At 47.7% G+C, this 17,219-nt stretch overlaps 1 protein-coding gene across 1 annotated transcript in view; it reads left to right on the top strand.

Annotated features, from left to right (window-relative positions):
* The window catches only part of LOC147028296 (collagen alpha-3(VI) chain-like), a 299,418-nt gene that overhangs the window by 168,582 nt on the left and 113,617 nt on the right, over positions 1-17,219 (top strand). The window contains exons 23-24 of the mRNA XM_085876545.1: positions 15,420-15,822; positions 15,968-16,308. Coding sequence (XP_085732671.1) covers positions 15,420-15,822; positions 15,968-16,308 — 744 coding nt within the window. The remainder of the gene's footprint in view (positions 1-15,419; positions 15,823-15,967; positions 16,309-17,219) is intronic.

Below are 17,219 nucleotides of genomic sequence, written 5' to 3'. Positions count from 1 at the left end.
ACAACTATTTTTTTTTTCCAATAATAATTTCCAAATGCGGTATGTCTGACTAATGAAATCGGTAGGCGTTGGGAGCTATAGAAAATCGGTAGGCTACCGTGCAAATCGGTAGGGTTGGCAGGTATGCCCTTGCATTGCCTTGCCTTCCCCTTCCTTCCCTCACACCCCTTCCCTTCCCGTCACACTGCCCTCTCTTCCCTCACACCGCATTCCCCTCTCCTCGCACTGCCTTAATTTCCCTTCATGCTGCATTCTCTTCCCTCCCCCTGCCCTCCTGCTAACCTCCTCCCAAACCCCCTCTCCTCTCAAGCTCCCCATGGACATCTCTGGGCAGTCTCCACGTGCTGTATTAATGTTGTTTTAATGTACCCCATTTTGTTCAATCCTGTAATACCCCACCCCCCATCCCCACTTCTCCACAAGTCCTACGATCAAGCACAAGTTGAGAACCCTCCCCTCATGCTTTCCTCCTTCAAAACCCCCTCCCCACTTCCCCCTTCCTTCCATCCTCCTCTCTCCCACCCCCACTTCTGGAGTGTATAGTGGCGTTTGGTGAGGAGTCGCTCTCCCCCCTTCCCCCCTTTCCTCACTCTTTTCCCCTTCCTCAAACCCTTCTATCTCTCCAACCCCTCCTCGCCCCCCCCTTTACTCCCACCTCCCATGAGAATGTGCATCAAGAGCTAAAGCCCGTTATTTCATAGAGGTGGTCAACAAGTTGTGGATTAAGACATTCTTTAAGCCACAAGGATAGAGATTGGTGAGTATAACAGAAGAGAAGACCGGCAGAGAAGAATGAGATCTAAGAGAGTTGGAAAGTGGTTCCACAGGTGGGAAAATAGAGGAATAAATGAGTGGAGGTGAGCAGTGGTTCTGGATTTAGGCAGTTTCACGAGGTGCAGGTTGCTGGTGAACTGCATGCATCCTGCAGATACTTTGGGGGGGGAGGAGGGGTGGCAGAGCATGGGGAGGGCAGAGGGTGCAAGAGCAGAAATGAGGTGGAAGATGATAGAGACCACCGACCTGTCAGCGATGACTTTTTTTAAAATAAGAAACCTTGATCTATAGTGAAGCTTGTGCATAAATGTCATGCAGTCCAAAGACATTAGTAGATTTCAGTGAAATTTTATGTGAATTATTAGGATGCTAGCAGGGTACCCACCACTGACGGGTTTGTCGATATCTCACCTCAAATGAGTGTCTATTGCTAGAAATGTGAATTCAGTATAAATATTCAGTGTGCAGATATCACATCTGCACACTATTAATGGAGCTAATTACCTTGGCAATCTCGTTCCATTCCACCAGCGAAGATTTCCAATCCATGCTTGTTGTACCTCCGAAGTACTGCTTGAGAGTGAGGGTGATGTTATGAAAGCTTGGCTGAAAAACGGATTTTGGCACGTTTTGGGCCTACCGCCTGACAGATCACCAAAGTTTTTTCCATGCCAACCGATCACCTACAGGCACCTATCCCTCTCCATATGACTTCTTCAGTCCCCAACCTGCCCCTCTCTCTCTCTACTCCACAGAGCCTTGCTTTCAAAAATTTCCATTCAGTTTTGTTACGAATTTGGGAATTCGATTGCACACAACATTCAGGTTCCTTAAGTCAGTTATGTCGATAAGTGCTTGTTCCCTAAATAGGTCACCTTCCATTGTTTAATGGGAAGAAATCGATTAAGTGCGCTGCTATTCAATTTAATAGTTAGGGAGCGATCACAACACAATGAAGATGCCCCTTCCCCTCTTCTGCGAAGAGGAAGAAGAGCCCTCCCGTCCCGTGATTCATGATGTAAACAACTCCCTCCCACCCTCGGTTGTGCGGGCACGGGGGGATGAGTCACGCCGGGAGCGGGGGAAGGGGGAAGGAGAATAAGGAAGAGATTCTGAGTTGGTTCGGGCTGGTTGTTCAGTAAAGCTTTGGCTTCTGCTTGGCTCGGGTTAGGGTCGACGCTTTTTGAAGGCTTTTTGCTTCGGCTTGGCTCTTCAGCAGAACTTCGGGTTCTGCTTGGCTCGGTTCGCTTTTTGGGCTCTGGCTTGGTTCGTCGAAGAGAGAGGCTTTGTTCATCGGAAGAGAGTTGAGTTGGTTGCTCGGCTCGGAGATCTTGGTTCGTGTTGTGAGAGGCTTTGTTCATCGGAAGAGAGTTGAGCTGGTTGCTCGGCTTGGAGCTCTTTGTTCTCCGCTTGGCTCCCGGCTTGGTGCGACTCCTTGGCTTCATCTTGGAGGTGGTTCTTCGAGATAGCGACACATCGACGGGAAGGATCGGCGCCTCGTCTCACCAGCACGTGTTCGGAAGCGCGAGAGGATTCGCTGGAGCTCGGGTCTAAACAGCTTGAAGACCACACGAGGTGGAGAGGTTCGGATTGGTTCTGGGTTTCAGCTCATCTGTCCTCTGAGTTGGAGTCCTTAGTAAAGGCATCAGCCACCATTTCTTGGGTGTGTGTGTGCGTACGTGTGTCCGTGGACCCGTCTAACAAGTAGGAAACTGTTAAGTGCTTTGTTTGCTGTAAATGATTGCATTGCATTTCATATAGTCGGTATAGTTCTGCTCTTACGTGCTTCCCTAGTTCCCCATTATTATTAATAAATACCCCAATTGTTAAATGTTTTCAGCTCGTCACGTCGATTCTTTCATTGACTGAGCATTTCGTGTGTTGGGAGTTAGAAAGCCGTTGGTTTGCAGTAAAAGGGGGACATTCAGACCGACGGTTCTCAGCGATTAAGCCGCTCGGAATCGCGCACGGGACAGGCTCGCTCAAGCGTCTTGTTTCATATGAGTTCCGTCGAGGGTGAAATACCCCGGAAGTTGGATCACGTGGGTATTTAGGTAAATTGAAGTTGGCAATCGACCCTACCCCACGTGGTCTGCCCATTGGCGTATTTCGGTTCTTGCACAAGGACCCGTCTGCCTCGGAGTTATCCGAGTGGCGATATATATTCCGGGCGATCGGTCGGGCCGACTCGACTTGCGGCTCCGTCAGAGCGGTCGGCTCGCGGCCGACCCCCGGCACCGTAACAGTATTTCTCACAGCATTTCATTGTGGTTTCCCATTCAATAATCCATACATCAGTAGTTTCAGTTTCACTTTTGAACATCAGTTTCACTTTGGGATGTCAGTTTCAATTCATCATTGCAACTTGTGATGTGGCGCAAATGGTACACGACAAAGATTGTCAAAAACGATTTTGGAGGTATTTTTTTCGATTTTCTAAGGGGTGTAGAGGGGTCTAAAGTGGCTTAAGGGTCTCAAAAGGTCAGAGGGGTTGAAAGTGATTAAACGGTCTAAGAGGTCTCAGGGTCTTAAATGGGTCTAAATGTCTAAAGGGGTCTAAGGGCGAAAGATCAAAAGGGGTCTGAAGTGTCCAAATGGTCTGAAATTGTCCAAAGGATTTCAAAAGGTCGAGAGGTCTGAAAAGGGTCGAAGAAGGTCGATATGTCTCAAAAGGGTCTAAATGGGTGTGAAGGGGTCTAAACGGTCGAAACATGGTCTAAATATTTATTAAAGGGTCTAAGGGGTGTAAAGGGTCTAATGGGGTCCACTGAACACTGTACAGGATGTAAATGAGTGAAGCTGTAGTTAAGAAATTACCTCATGTTAGCAAATAAATTAACTCTGGAGTGCAACATGGCAATAATAGGCCAAATGACCTCTTCATGACTGTTTGAAATGCCTATTTAGGTACATTGTGGTTAAAAATCTGATGGTGGAAAATTTTGTCGCGAATTAACTTTGGGAGCTCAAAGCAGTGATGTCACAAACAAAAAACATTTTGCTTTCATATATATATGGAGATATGGACAACCTATTTTCCTGCTACAGCCTCTTCTTCTTCCCTCATTTTCCTCTTCTCGGGGAAGTGGCATCACTTTCTTTGTTCCATCGACCAGATTACAGTGAGATCTCTCAGCAAAGCCATGGCTGACAGAGAAAAGCTCTATCAGAACCTCATTCAAGGTTATGGGAAAGCTCACCCAGTTGATTAAACATCCAAAACGTCCTTTAATCGCTTGTTTTAATATGTGATGCAAAATGTCGTTACATAATGGCTGTGGAAACACCCCTCCCCCAACCCCCTGTAAAACTCAAAAACACCCCCCAAATCCCCTGCGGGGGGGGGGTGGGGGGGGGTAAAGGTAGTCGGGTTTTGTGTTGTCTTTGCAGTGGAGAAAATTATGCATTTAAAGAGGTCGTGTTCCCACTGCACAGGAATTTTGTGAGGCTTCCTTTCAAATATTGTGTTCAGTCTTGGTCTCTACCAGGAAAGATCATGGCAGATAGTGGGACCCAAAAGTTTGAATGAAAGGACTTCTTCAAGAGGATTGTTGAGAAAGTAGATGTGGGGGGGGGGGATTTTCCATACGGTCCTTTCGGAAAGACATCGTGAGACAGTGAGATTTGTCAGGGTTGAAAGACATCTTCCAAGTGTTGGAGCAGCTTGTGATTTTATCAAGATCTGCAGTGAGTGAAGAAGCTGCTGCTTGCCGGTCTGAGGGGTGATAGATGGTATGGCAGAGGGTGGAGTCATCAGCAAACAGATCAAGAGGATTTTCCAGAGAGTCGGAAAGATCATTGATGAAAACCTCTAAAAGCACAAGCCCAGAACACTGCCTTGAGGAACTCCAGCCTGGGCAGGAAGAGAAGATGAGAGAATTCCATTGAGGGCCACATGTTGTCTGCAACAGGAGAGGAAGTCTGCAAGGCATGAGTGAAGATTGCTTTGGATACCACAGGAAGAGAGTTTGGTGAACATGGCAGGGTGCCAGACCATATCAAAAACACGCGGTATGTCGAGGGAGATGGTTCTGATCCCATGTTTGGCATTGAGGACCTCCATCCATTGTTGGGAAAGCAAGAGCAGCATGTCCAAAATAGAGTGACCTGTTCTGAATCCAAATTGATGACAGGAAATCAATCCTTTGGTGAAGAGGAAGGATTTAATATTTGAAGCAATGATGAATTCCATGACCTTGTTGATGATTTGGAGCAGGCTGATTGGTCTGTAGTTGCAGGGATCTGTTTTTGCAAAAAAAAATTTGCAGTCTTCATGTTTGCTGATTTCCAAGCAGATGGCAGATTACCTTGAGTAAATGAGAGGGTGAATAGAACAAGAGAGAGGGTGAGCAAGAGCAGCAGAGCAGGTTTTTAGGAAACGAGGGCTGATGCCTGTTTGGACCGGTTGCAGAATAAGTCGAGGTTTGACAGCAAGCACTCCACCTTGTCGGGAGAAAAGGACACAGAGTCCAGGAACAGCTGGGTGCAACTGGGTAAGGTGGGTTGAGAAAGCGATGGTTTCAGATGCAAGATTTAGAAACAACCACAGAGTTTAGGCATTCAGCCTTTTCACGTGCAGTGTCAGCTGTGCAGCCATTTGAGGCAAGGGAGGGGATGGAGGGGGAACGTTCACCAGAAACATACCTATCTATAATCCACCAGGATTTTGAGGATGGAGACATGTTTTAGAGTACAGATTTGAGATGAGAAATATGTTGGTTCCTGGCTCTCCTGAGGGTGGACACACATTTTTCCAAGCTTTGTGGAAGGAACTGAGATTGTCTTCAGTTGGAATTGCCTTCCATGAGGCGAAGGCAAATTGTTTCACGACAACTGCCTCACCACAAGCTTCAATGTGCCGTGGGTGGTGGGGAGTGTATGACAACTGAAGACGAGATGGGATAAATCTGTGCATGAATGAGAGCAAATTTCTTTAAAAGAATTTCCAGGCTGAGTTGATGTCAGAGAAAGTAGAAATGGGAGACCAGTCGAGAAGTTTGAATGGTTGCTTGAAGTCCCTGCGAGTCGGCCTGAGTGAAATGCCAGACTCGACAGTGCTGAGGTGGTTCTCTCATAACAGCCAGAGAGATGTCCACTTTGACAAGCATATTGTCGGATGAACCAATTAGAGCGGAGGAAGAACAGCAGACATTATCAGGGAAATTGGTCAAAACCAAATCCAGAAGAGATGGAGTACCATTGCTTGAGATCCAGGTCAGGAAGTTAACAGATTGTGTCAGTCCCAATGAGTCACAGAAGTCTTTTGCTGAAGTCCCATTGGCAGGTGAGAGAGGTGCCCACACCCAGCCAACTAGCATGATGACAATTGAAGTCACCACAGCTGAGGAAGAGAGAGTTGGGATGAGAGGATAGAAGTTGGTCCGTGGTTTCGGCGAGTGAGATTGTAAATGGAGTCTTCACAATTTAGTGGACGGTACAATACATGTATAAACATGAGGTGGGAGTGGATGGGAAGCCATAGCCAGAGGTATTCCTGGGGGTGTGGGGGAGAGAGGGCAGTGCATGGAGAGTGAGGAAGAGAGTTGTTTGATAAAGAGAGCAACTCCGCCACCAGGATGAAGCTCAGTTCTGTCATACTCGAGGAGGGAGTAATGGGGGAGAGAAACGAGGGAGTCAGAGATGTCTTGAAGGAAGAAAGTTTCTGTTATGCAGATTGTGTCTGGTTTGTCAGTGGCAACCTGTATGGAAAGATTTGTCAGGTTTGAGCGAAGGTCCCAGATGTTTGAGGTCCACACTGTTAAAGAAGAGGGAGTAGAGGAGGGAAGGGAGCGGGAAGGTCGGATGATGGAGAGGGGGAAGGTAGGGAGAGTTGCTGACAGTATGTGGGGGATTGCAGAAGAGCTAGGGGAAAGGGCCAGATGAGGAGGAGGATAAAAGTCTTGGTGTTGATCAGATGAGGCCCATTGGGGAGGAATAATTGAGTGGGCAGAGGGAAGTCGAAGATTGGAGGAGGTGGAGGAGTGAGTTGGAAGAGAGAGGGCAGGGGAAGGAGGCAGTTTTGTGGGTGTGTGCAGGGGCAACTTTGAGAATGGGGATTGAGGGGGGAAGGGTGAGGGGGCAGCTTTTGAGAAAGGTGAGAGGGAAGCTTGGAGGGGGAAGAGAGTGAAGGTTGCTTTGAGAGGGGGGGGGGGAGTCGATGAGAGCAGGAATGGCCATGGGGCAGGAGGGAGACGCGGGAAGAGAGGAAGGATAAGACTTGGCACTGGTATGGTGAAGAATGGAGCAGGCACGGGGAGGCGCAAGTTTTGAGGTGTTGGGAAGAGGGGGTGGAAGAGCTCCTTGTGAGCAAATGGCCATCCATATCTAGTGCCCAATTGTGTCTGCGGATGTCCTCCTGCAGTTGGGTTACTTTTTATTTGGAGGTTGGTGGCAGGATTTGCACTACAGCTACCGTAAAACTCTTGATTCTGCAAAACATACCAAAAGCAAAAATAAATCTGAAAACCCTCTCTGTGAAAGTACCTCATGTGCAGCTGCCCTCCGCAGGGCAGCTCACCGAATGATGGGATTGGAGCAAAGCCTTCGGGACCTCCAATCTTTGAGGATAGGAGGGAAACCACGGGGTAACCTTCCCGGGTCAGATTGTGGTACCATGTGTCGGGGTAGTACAAAGGGGTCATTCACCAGATGGCCATCTCCTTGGGTTAACCTGAGGCGGTCCCTTCAGGTGGGTGCCTGAAATGTCCTATCCCAAAGAGAGGATGATCATCTGTCTCTGTTATCATCTTTGCTCACACATTTGGACATTGGTATTGCAGCACTCTCTGAGGTTCGAAGACCGGGTTGCGGTGAGATCATGGCGGGTGGTGACACCTATGACTGGTCTGATCGCTCCGATGGTTACCATGTCCTAGGAGTTGCTGAAGCTGTGACCAATATGTTGACTGCAATAATCATTGAGGTAACACTGGTAAACAAACATATTATGAGATTAAGGATTCGTCATTCCTTGGGTGTCGTTTCTCTGGTCTCTGTATATGCTCCGACTGAGGCGAGTGATCTCACAGTGAAGGACGCATTCTATGCCACGCTCAAGTCTGGTTGGTCAGTGCCCCAGGTGAGATACTCTTCAAATCTTGGGGGATTTCACTGCATCGATTGGAACTGAAAGTGATGGTTATGAGACATGTGTTGGTCCCCATGGGTCTGGAACTGTGAAGCAGAATAGCACTAAGTTCCTTGACTTTGCAAGAAGTTAGGGACTTTGGGTGGCTGGATCATTGTTTCGGCACCCACAAGCTCATCGCTGGATTTGGTATTCCAACGCTGGCAGTGTGGCAAAGGAGATTGACCATGTCCTCGTTGACGGTCACTGGAGGATGATCCAGAAATGCAGGGTCTACCGGAGTGCTCAGTTCTTCAATACTGACCACAGGCTTGTTGTAGCAACTCTAAAACTGCACCTTAAATCCTGGAGAATGGTACCATCCCAGCCAAGACTGGATGTTGGCAAGCTCAAGGATGAGAGAGTAGCTGAGGAGTTTGCGAACAGGCTGAGTGGACATTTGGGGTGTCTGGGTGCTTTTGGGGGTCCTGAAGAGTTGTGGAGTGCCTTCAAGACCACCGTCCTTGATGTTGCCGGTGGATGTCTTGGAACTCACCGCAGGGCAAAGAAGAATTTTGTCTCTCAAGGTACACTGGATACCATTGACCAGAGTCGCAGGGCCAGGCTGAATGGCAGAGCTGAGCTCTTCAGGGAGCTGAGGGGCAAAACTGTACGTGCACTAAGGGTGGACAAGGAGGCCTATGTGCGAGGAATCTGTGAGGAGGTAGAGCATCATCTGTGGACAGGTGATTCTCCTCCCACTTACAGGGGAATTCACGCATTGCGTTCATCCAAGCCCATCCCTCGGAGCACTGCAGTTAGATCAGAGAGTGGTGGGCTCTTGACAGAGGAGTCTGAAGTGAAGGCCCGCTGGGCCGGTTACTTTGAGCGGTTGTACCAGGCTGATCCCCCAGCTGTCGAGTTGGACATCAAGGGTGTTTCAATCCCTGTTGCTGACCCTCCAATCAAATGTGGTCCACCAGGATTCTTGGTCTTTGTGGGGTGCCACCAAAACTGATCGATCTGATGTCTGAACTCTACTCTGGTACTGAGAGTGCTGTGAAGTGTGGTGGTACCATTTCTAACTTATTTCCAGTTGTTACTGGAGTTCGTCAAGGGGGTGTACTGGCCTCCACACTTTTCAGCACTTGTATGGACTGGATTTTAGGGAGGATGTGGGAAAGATCAAGCTGCGATGCATCGTTTGGGAATGTCAAGATCTCGGACCTTGATTTTGCAGATGATGCAGTCATCTTTCCGGAGACTTTAGATATCCTTTTGGGGGCCCTCGAGGTGCTGAATGAGGAGTCGGAGCCACTGGGATTACGGGTTTCTTGGGTCAAAACTAAGATCCAGGCTTTCAATGACATCTTGGATGCTGCTGTCCTGTCTGTGTCTGTTTGTGGTGAGGATGTTGAGGTCATGGAGAGATTCACTTACCTTGGCAGTTATATTCATGTCCCTGCTGGCTGTGAGTCGGAGGTCAATAGACGTCTGGGTCGGGCCTGGGGAGTCATGGATTCACTGGATCATGGGTTGTGGCGCTGCCGGTACCTGTGTGGGAGGACAAAAGTCCGAATCTTCAGGTCCTTGTGCTTCCAGTCTTGCTCTATGGATGCAAGACTTGGACTCTGACCAAGGATCTGAGACGGAGACTTAATTCCTTTGCTACCAGGTCTCTTTGGAGAATCCTTGGCTATCGCTGGTCAGATTTTGTGTCTAACGAGCGGTTGCTGAGAGAGACTCGGATGAGATTTGTTACCTGCATGGTCCGTGAGCATCATTTGCGGCTGTATGGACATGTGGCTCGTATTCCTGATGCTGATCCTGCTCATCAGATTCTCTCAGCGAGGGAGTCTCGTGAGTGGAGGAGGCCAATGGGCCGACCACGTTCCTTGTGGTTGCAGCAGGTTGACCAGCATCTCACGGAGATGGGGATGGGCCTGGCATCTGCCCTTGGCAAGGCCCGACGGAGGCCCCTGGAGTACCGGGGGAAAGTGGACGCAGCGACGCGCTGTTCTGGCACATGCTCCCATACCTGACCTGACCTGACCTGGATGGGTCGCCACTCCGACACAGTATACCAGCATATTGCACTCACTTTCACTGACCTCGGAAGGATGACAGGCCGTGTTAACCACACCTGGTATTAATTCAATTGCTGAGCGAGATTTGAATTCAGGACTTGAGGATCCAAAGCCCGCCACCCTAACCATTAAGCCAAAACCAGGCGTGTGTGTGTGTGTGTGTGTGTGTGTGTGTGTGTGTGTGTGTGTGTGTGTGTGTGTGTGTGTGTGTGTGTGTGTGTGTGTGTGTGTGTGTGTGTGTGTGTGTGTGTGTGTGTGTGTGTGTGTGTGTATGCAGTTTTCTTTTTACCATTTTGTGCGATTTGCTTTCACAACAAAATATTAATATAAATATACTAATAGTTGCTACAATATATTAATACTCGGCAGTGGCTGAAAATAAATAGGTATGCAGACAGCACAAAAGCAGGTCGGACATGGTGGGGTTTTTGTATGCCTGCATGCAAGCAGTACAGAGGAATGTGTATGAGTTGTGGCATGCATACGGGCAGGCCTTTGCAAGGTAGATAGCATGCCTTCCCCACCCCTCGTGCTGCCTCCCCCCATTCATGCTGCCTCCACCCCCTTCACGCTGTCTCCCCCCCCCCCTTATCAATGTCTCCCCACCCTCACGCTGCCTCCCACCCCCATTAAGCAGCCTTCTCCTCCCACTCACGCTGCCGCCCTCCCCTCACGCTGTCTCCCCCACCCTCGCGCTGTCTCCCCTCCCCTCACGCTGTCTCACCCTCCCCCTCGTGCTGCCTCCCCATCCCCCTCGTGCTGCCTCCCCACTCCCCCTTGCTGCATCCCCAACCCCCTCGCATTTCTTCTCCCTCCCCATTCCCTCACCTCACGCTGCCATGCAATAAACTGGGGATGTGACATATAGGTGGGATTTGGCCATTCGATCTCATTGGCCCATTTGGGCGAGTCCAAAAAAACATATGGGGTGGTGAGGAAGGATCTTTAGGGATGCCGAATATTAGAGTTAATGCCAACTGAGAGCGCAAATAAGCGACACACACACACACACACACACACACACACACACACACACACACACACACACACACACACACACACACACACACGCATTTAAAGGCCATTTTCCCCGCTAAAGCAAGGGTTAGCCTTGCGGGCCCCATGACAATCTTCTCCACTTTACCCTGTTTTCTGCATCTCCCCTTCTTAATCCCCTTGCCCACATTTCCTCTTCCACCACATTGAGCCAAGTTTTTCTCGGTCTTCCCCGTCCTCTACTTCCGACTACACTCATTTCCAACACTCCTCTCACCCAGTCACTTTCATCCTTCCTCAACACATGACCCAACCATCTCAACCTGTTTCTCTTCACAACATCCATCACAGACTCTATTCCCATCATCTTCCGCAAGTCATCATTTGTCTTCCTCTCTCTCAACGATACTCCACACATCCACCGAACCATTCGCATTTCCACCCTTTCCAGCCTTTGTTGCTGCTCCATGTTCAGTACCCATGTCTCACTCCCATAAAGTATCGTACTCCTCACACATGTAGCATACACCTTTCCCTTCAGCTTCAACGACACTCCCCTCTTTGTCAGCACGCCACTCAGTTCCCGAAACTTCTTCCATGCACATCTCACTCTAGCAACCGTCGAAGAGTCTGATCCACTTTCTCCATTCAGCATGTCTCCGAGATAGCAAAATGTTTTCACCCCTTCCAGCTTCACACCATCTCCAAGATCCAACTCAACAATTCCTTCATCTGCTGCTCCCTCGACGCACACCTTACACTTGAATGTAGCTGCCACACTGGTTAATGACCCTCTCACCCCACTACATTTTCGATGAACCCATTCAGCACACATTGTACACTGAATGGAGTTCACTCCGACACCCTTCCTGCACACAGCACACGGCCACTTCCCAGTCCTTTCCACCACACTACATGCTTTACCACTTGCCATCACCTTCGTCTTTCCGATATTCACCTTCAAACCTTTTGCCTCCATACATTCCTTCCACTTGTTCATCTTCTCCTTCTGTCCATCCATACTCTCTGCAATCAACACCAGATTATCTGCATGCAGCAGCTCCCACGGTAAACCCTCCTTTACCCTCTGAGCCAGCACCTCCATCACAACTACAAATAGAAGTGGACTTAGTACCGACCCCTGGTGCACTCCTACCCTCACCTCAAACTCACCACTGTTCCCATCCTTCGTCCTTACAGCTGTGCGTGCTCTCTCATACATGGCCATCACTACTCTGATCAACCATTCCTCCACTCCTAACTTCCTCAATGCCCATGCCATTACTTCGCGTGGGACCCTGTCAAATGCTTTCTCCAGATCAACAAACCCAAAAAACAACTTCTTCCTCTTCTCCATGTACTTCTCCTGCAACTGCCTTACAATAAAAATTGCATCTGTCGTTCCTCTTCCTGGCATAAACCCAAACTGCATTTCGTCAATCTTTACCTTCTTCCTTATCCTCTTCTCCAACACCTTTTCCAATACCTTTATTCCTTGCTCCAATAACTTTATTGCTCTATAGGAGCCACAGTCCAGAGGGTCACCTTTCCCCTTGTACAGAGGGACGAGGGTACTCAGTTCCCAATCCACTGGAATGCGGCCTTCTTTCACCACCAGATTACAGATCTCTGTCATTCTCTTCACACCCCAACTTCCCGCTGCCTTCAACACATCTCCCACAACTCCCGTCGGCCCTCCTGCTTTTATACTCCTCATTGCTCTTATAGCTTCCTCAACTTCCTTCTCAGTTATCTTCTCTGCTGGTCCTAAAACCGGGTTACTCTCGATGTTGCTCTCCCATTCATTTTCTACATTCAACAGCCTTTCCATATATCTCTTCCATCTTCCTTTAATTCCATCTGAGTCCGCAACAATTTGTCCCACTTCATCCTTCAAGCAACTCACCCCCGTCACATCAAATCTCTCTCTCGCTATCTGCTTTGCGATCCTGAATACCGCTCTCTTACCCTCCTCCGAATCCAAGCGTTCTCCGAACATTTTCCTATGGGCCTCCTGCGCCTTTGCAACCTCTTTCTTTGCAGCCTTCTTGGCTTCCTTATAACTTTCATGTGCAGCCTCTTCTTCCACCGTATCCTTTGCCTTTTGCCATTCCTTGAACTTCTTCCTCTTCTCTTCAATCGTCTTTCCAACTTCATCATCCCACCACCATGTTTCCGAGTGCCTCGGTGGTCCTTTTGTCCATCCACATACCTCACCAACGGCTCCCAATAGACTATCTTTCATTGACATCCAACCACTTTCAAGCTCAACCACATCATCTTCAACCATACTCAGCCTCTCTCTTAATGCTTCCTTCACTGTCGCCTCTTTCAACCTCCACACCTTCATCCTCGGTTGGTACTTCACCCGCCAAATTCTCCGCGCACCTTTCACCCTTATATCGCAGACAACCAGGTGGTGCTGCGAAACGGTCTCCTCCCCTGGGATCACCTTTGTGTCCCGGAGGTTTCCCCTATCTCGCTGACGCACCATCAGGTAGTCAATGGTTGTCGTCAACCCACCTGACGTGTATGTAATAAGCTTATTATCCGCTTTCTGGAAGTGAGTATTACAGATCAACAAATCAGCTCCATCAGCAAACTCCAAGATCCTTTCACCTTCTCCATTTCTCACACCATGTCCATAACCCCCATGGACTCCCTCAAAACCGTCTGGACTCCTTCCCACATGTCCATTCAAGTCTCCTCCAACCACAACAACTTCCTCATCTTTCACATTTTCCATCAACTTCTCCATCGCACACCAGAACATGTTCTTCTCTTCATCGCTTCGACCGACCTGCGGGGAATATCCCGAGATGACGTTCACCATGAGATTTCCGATCACAATTCTCACCATCATCAACCTTTCACTCACTCTAGTCACACTCACTACACTGTCTACAAACTCCTCAGAAAACATTACACCAACACCATGCACGCCTTCCGGGCACCCTTGCCACATAAACTTGTACTTCTGCCCCTGCCTTCCCTTCACCATTCTCACACCACTTCCCTTCCACCGTGTCTCCTGCACACAACATATGTCCACTCTTCTTCTGACCAATGTTTCAACCACTTCTCCAGATCTCCCTGTCATTGTCCATACATTCCATGTACCAAACCTCAGAAACCGATCTCCACGTGGGGCATCAGACGATTGGTCATCATAAATGGAAAAATTTCCTCCCTTGCTTCGATCGGGTTCCCCACCTTGAGTTTTAACGAGAGGGGGTGAGGACCCCCACGGGGTACTTCGGGCTGTACCCTGCCCATCAGTTGTACTCATCATGGTTTCCTTTTGTGGCGATGTTTTTTATGGCCGGATGCCCTTCCTGACGCCAACCCTTTTAGTCGCCTTTTACGACACGCAGGGATACGGTGTACCTATTCTGACCGGGGTACACACCGGGAAGCATAAAAATTGGATGTAATGTAATATTTTAATATGAGGACCACATTGTGTAATATATATATATATATATATATATATATATATATATATATATATATATATATATATATATATATATATATATATATATATATATATATTTTACCCTGATCACATTTCCAATTTCCCCACATAGGCTGACCCACCAGCCCTCGGATTGGACTGGCCCACTGGGTATTTGCTGGAACTGCCCTACAGCCAGCCCCGGTCTGGGTTTGGGATCCTATACTACCAGGCGGCAATGACCAGTGACATGTTTATTTCCGGTACCCTTCAGAGAGCCATAATTTATCAGATTCCACAGGAAGTCCCAGCCATGAAAGACACAGGATAGCTGAGACTGGAAGTAGTAGAAAAGAAGGAAAATACAATGAAGAAGAAGAAAAAAGGAAATGGAAGAAGAAGTAAAAGATAATAAGAAGAATGAAAATAGCAGAAACTAAGATCCCAGAACACAAAATATCCAGCCCTTTGCTCTGAAACAAAACAAGACATGAGAATTCAGTTTCCTCACAGTGCAAGTGGAACTCGAAGGGGGTAAACTATTGGTCCGTGTCGAGGAAACTGGAGGTGCCTCTATCCCTATGCAATGATTAACAGAGCTTAAACAGACTGAATTAATGTGGTGTTGATCAAGCACAGGCATGATTGGCCTCCTCCTGTCTCACAGTTCTTTAAATATTCTTGTGTTATGAACACGTCCATATAGTCTCTATAATTTGAACCTGGTTCTGAGAATTATGGAGCCATTGGTCCTAATGAGAATGTCAGTAGGCAAACCTAATGAGCACTTTAGGTTGGCCTGTGAAGTGTTGCCAATTTGCATCATTAAATCTTCTTCATTAATTTTGGAGTAGCAAGTCAGACAGAGGTCTCAGGAGAGATACTGGTAAAGGCAAATTCTAATTTCTAATACTGGTAGTCATTGGAGTAACTACTAACCCACAACTTTCATTTACATGCTTTGTTTGAAATAGTACAATGTATATGGAATATTTTTGTCCAAGTTTAAAAACTCATTATCTGTCCATGATCTCTTCAGGATTCTGCATCCAGTGCCATAAATCGGGTAGCCTACAAGGGTGGGCAATCCAACCTTGCTGCAGGTCTGCATCATGTACAAGAAAAAGTGCTGGTGAAGCAAGAAGGAGGCCGTAGGGCTCAAGGAGCTCCCCAGGTCGTGGTGGTCCTGTCTGGAAGCTCACCTGATGATATTGAAGCAGCCAAGAAAGCATCAGTTGCTTTGCAGGACAGAGGAGTGAGGGTTATGGCTGTTGGGACTGGAAAAACAAACCTGAATGATCTGCATGCATTTGTGAGCCAACCGGTGGATAAGATGGCACACTATCATGGTCGCAACTACCAAGGCTTTGGGGATGTGTCTTTCAATATCATGGGCATTATGGCTGATACTGCTGAACCACAAATCCCTGGAACATATAATGGTCAGTATTCTAATGTTCATATTGTACAGACAATGTATCAATAATGTCAGCAAGTCAAGCACGAAACTGAAGAGTGATGAATTTCCTTTACATTGAAACATCAAATGCTTTGTCCTTTTCATGCTTCACTTTCCTTCATTTCCAGAATGTGTTAAAGCAGAGAAGGCTGACATTGTTTTCCTGGTGGATGGTTCATGGAGTGTCGGCACAAATAACTTTGAGCTGGTTCGTGATTTTCTCACCGATTTGGTAAAGGGCATGATTGTGGGAATAGATGGAGTGCGCATCGGCCTGGCACAGTATAGCAGTGACCCACAAACGGAGTTCCTTTTGAACAAGTTCAACACCAAGGATGAGGTTTTGGATTTCATCAACGTCTGGAAATACAAAGGTGGAAACACCTTGACAGGTGCAGCGATAGAATTCATCACCCATAATCACTTCACAGAGGAGGCAGGAAGCCGGAAAAATGAAAACGTTCCTCAGGTATGTTGGTGGACATATCGCTTCAGGTAAGAGTTTGGGGAATTGTTATTCACAATATCAGATTTTTCTTGTTTGTTGCAAATTGTGCCACAACACTGAATATTATCATTCTACAATTTACCACAACATTCTTTCATAAGTTAATTGCCATTTGTATTGCTGTTTTATTATTGCCAGAAAGCTTGAAAACTGAACAGGCTTCACCCTGGACATGCTGCTGTTCCTTTCGTAACACTGGATGGAGGACCTGAATCACGTACAAGAGCTCATGGCTGTCTCTCCGAACATATCTTGAGCATTTGACACAGCATCTGGCATCCTGCCTTGCTCTCCAAACTCTCAACCAATGACATCCAAGGCCACCTCCTCATGGCTTGCTAACATGCTCCACTCTTGTAGACAGTGCATGACTCTCAATGTGATCCTCCATCTCCTCTCCACATCGAGGCTGGAATCCATCAAGGCGGTCTTGGGCCCAGTTCGTTCCTATTCTTCATTGATGATCTTTTCGATTCTCTAGAAATCTTTCCTTTGCTTTTTGCTGTCTATTCCAATCCCTGCCCTGGCATCCATCATCCTTAAGCTCAGCAAGCAGCAGCCTCTTCCTTCTCAACAGACCTTTGTAGAAGCAGAAACTGGTGCAACACTTGGAAGATGTACTTCATTCTTGACAAATCTCACACACTTACTCTTTTTCTTCAAAATGAGCATCGAGCACACCCTCCCATCTATTGCCTTGATAAACTGCTTGAAGAAGTTCATTCCTTCAAACTTTTGGACCTCACCATCAACCACAGATGGCCAAATCATATACCAGAGTTGGCTTCCAAAGCCAGTTGTCAATTGGTAGTCCTCTGATATGCCATCTTTCCTTGGCATCAGAATATATTTTTGTTAAATAATGGTCAGCA

This window comes from Eptatretus burgeri, chromosome 4 (assembly GCF_056783735.1).
Source record: "Eptatretus burgeri isolate ZD-2024b chromosome 4, Ebu_testis_v1, whole genome shotgun sequence".
NCBI lineage: Eukaryota > Metazoa > Chordata > Myxini > Myxiniformes > Myxinidae > Eptatretus > Eptatretus burgeri.
This window is presented reverse-complemented; position numbering and strand designations above follow the sequence as displayed.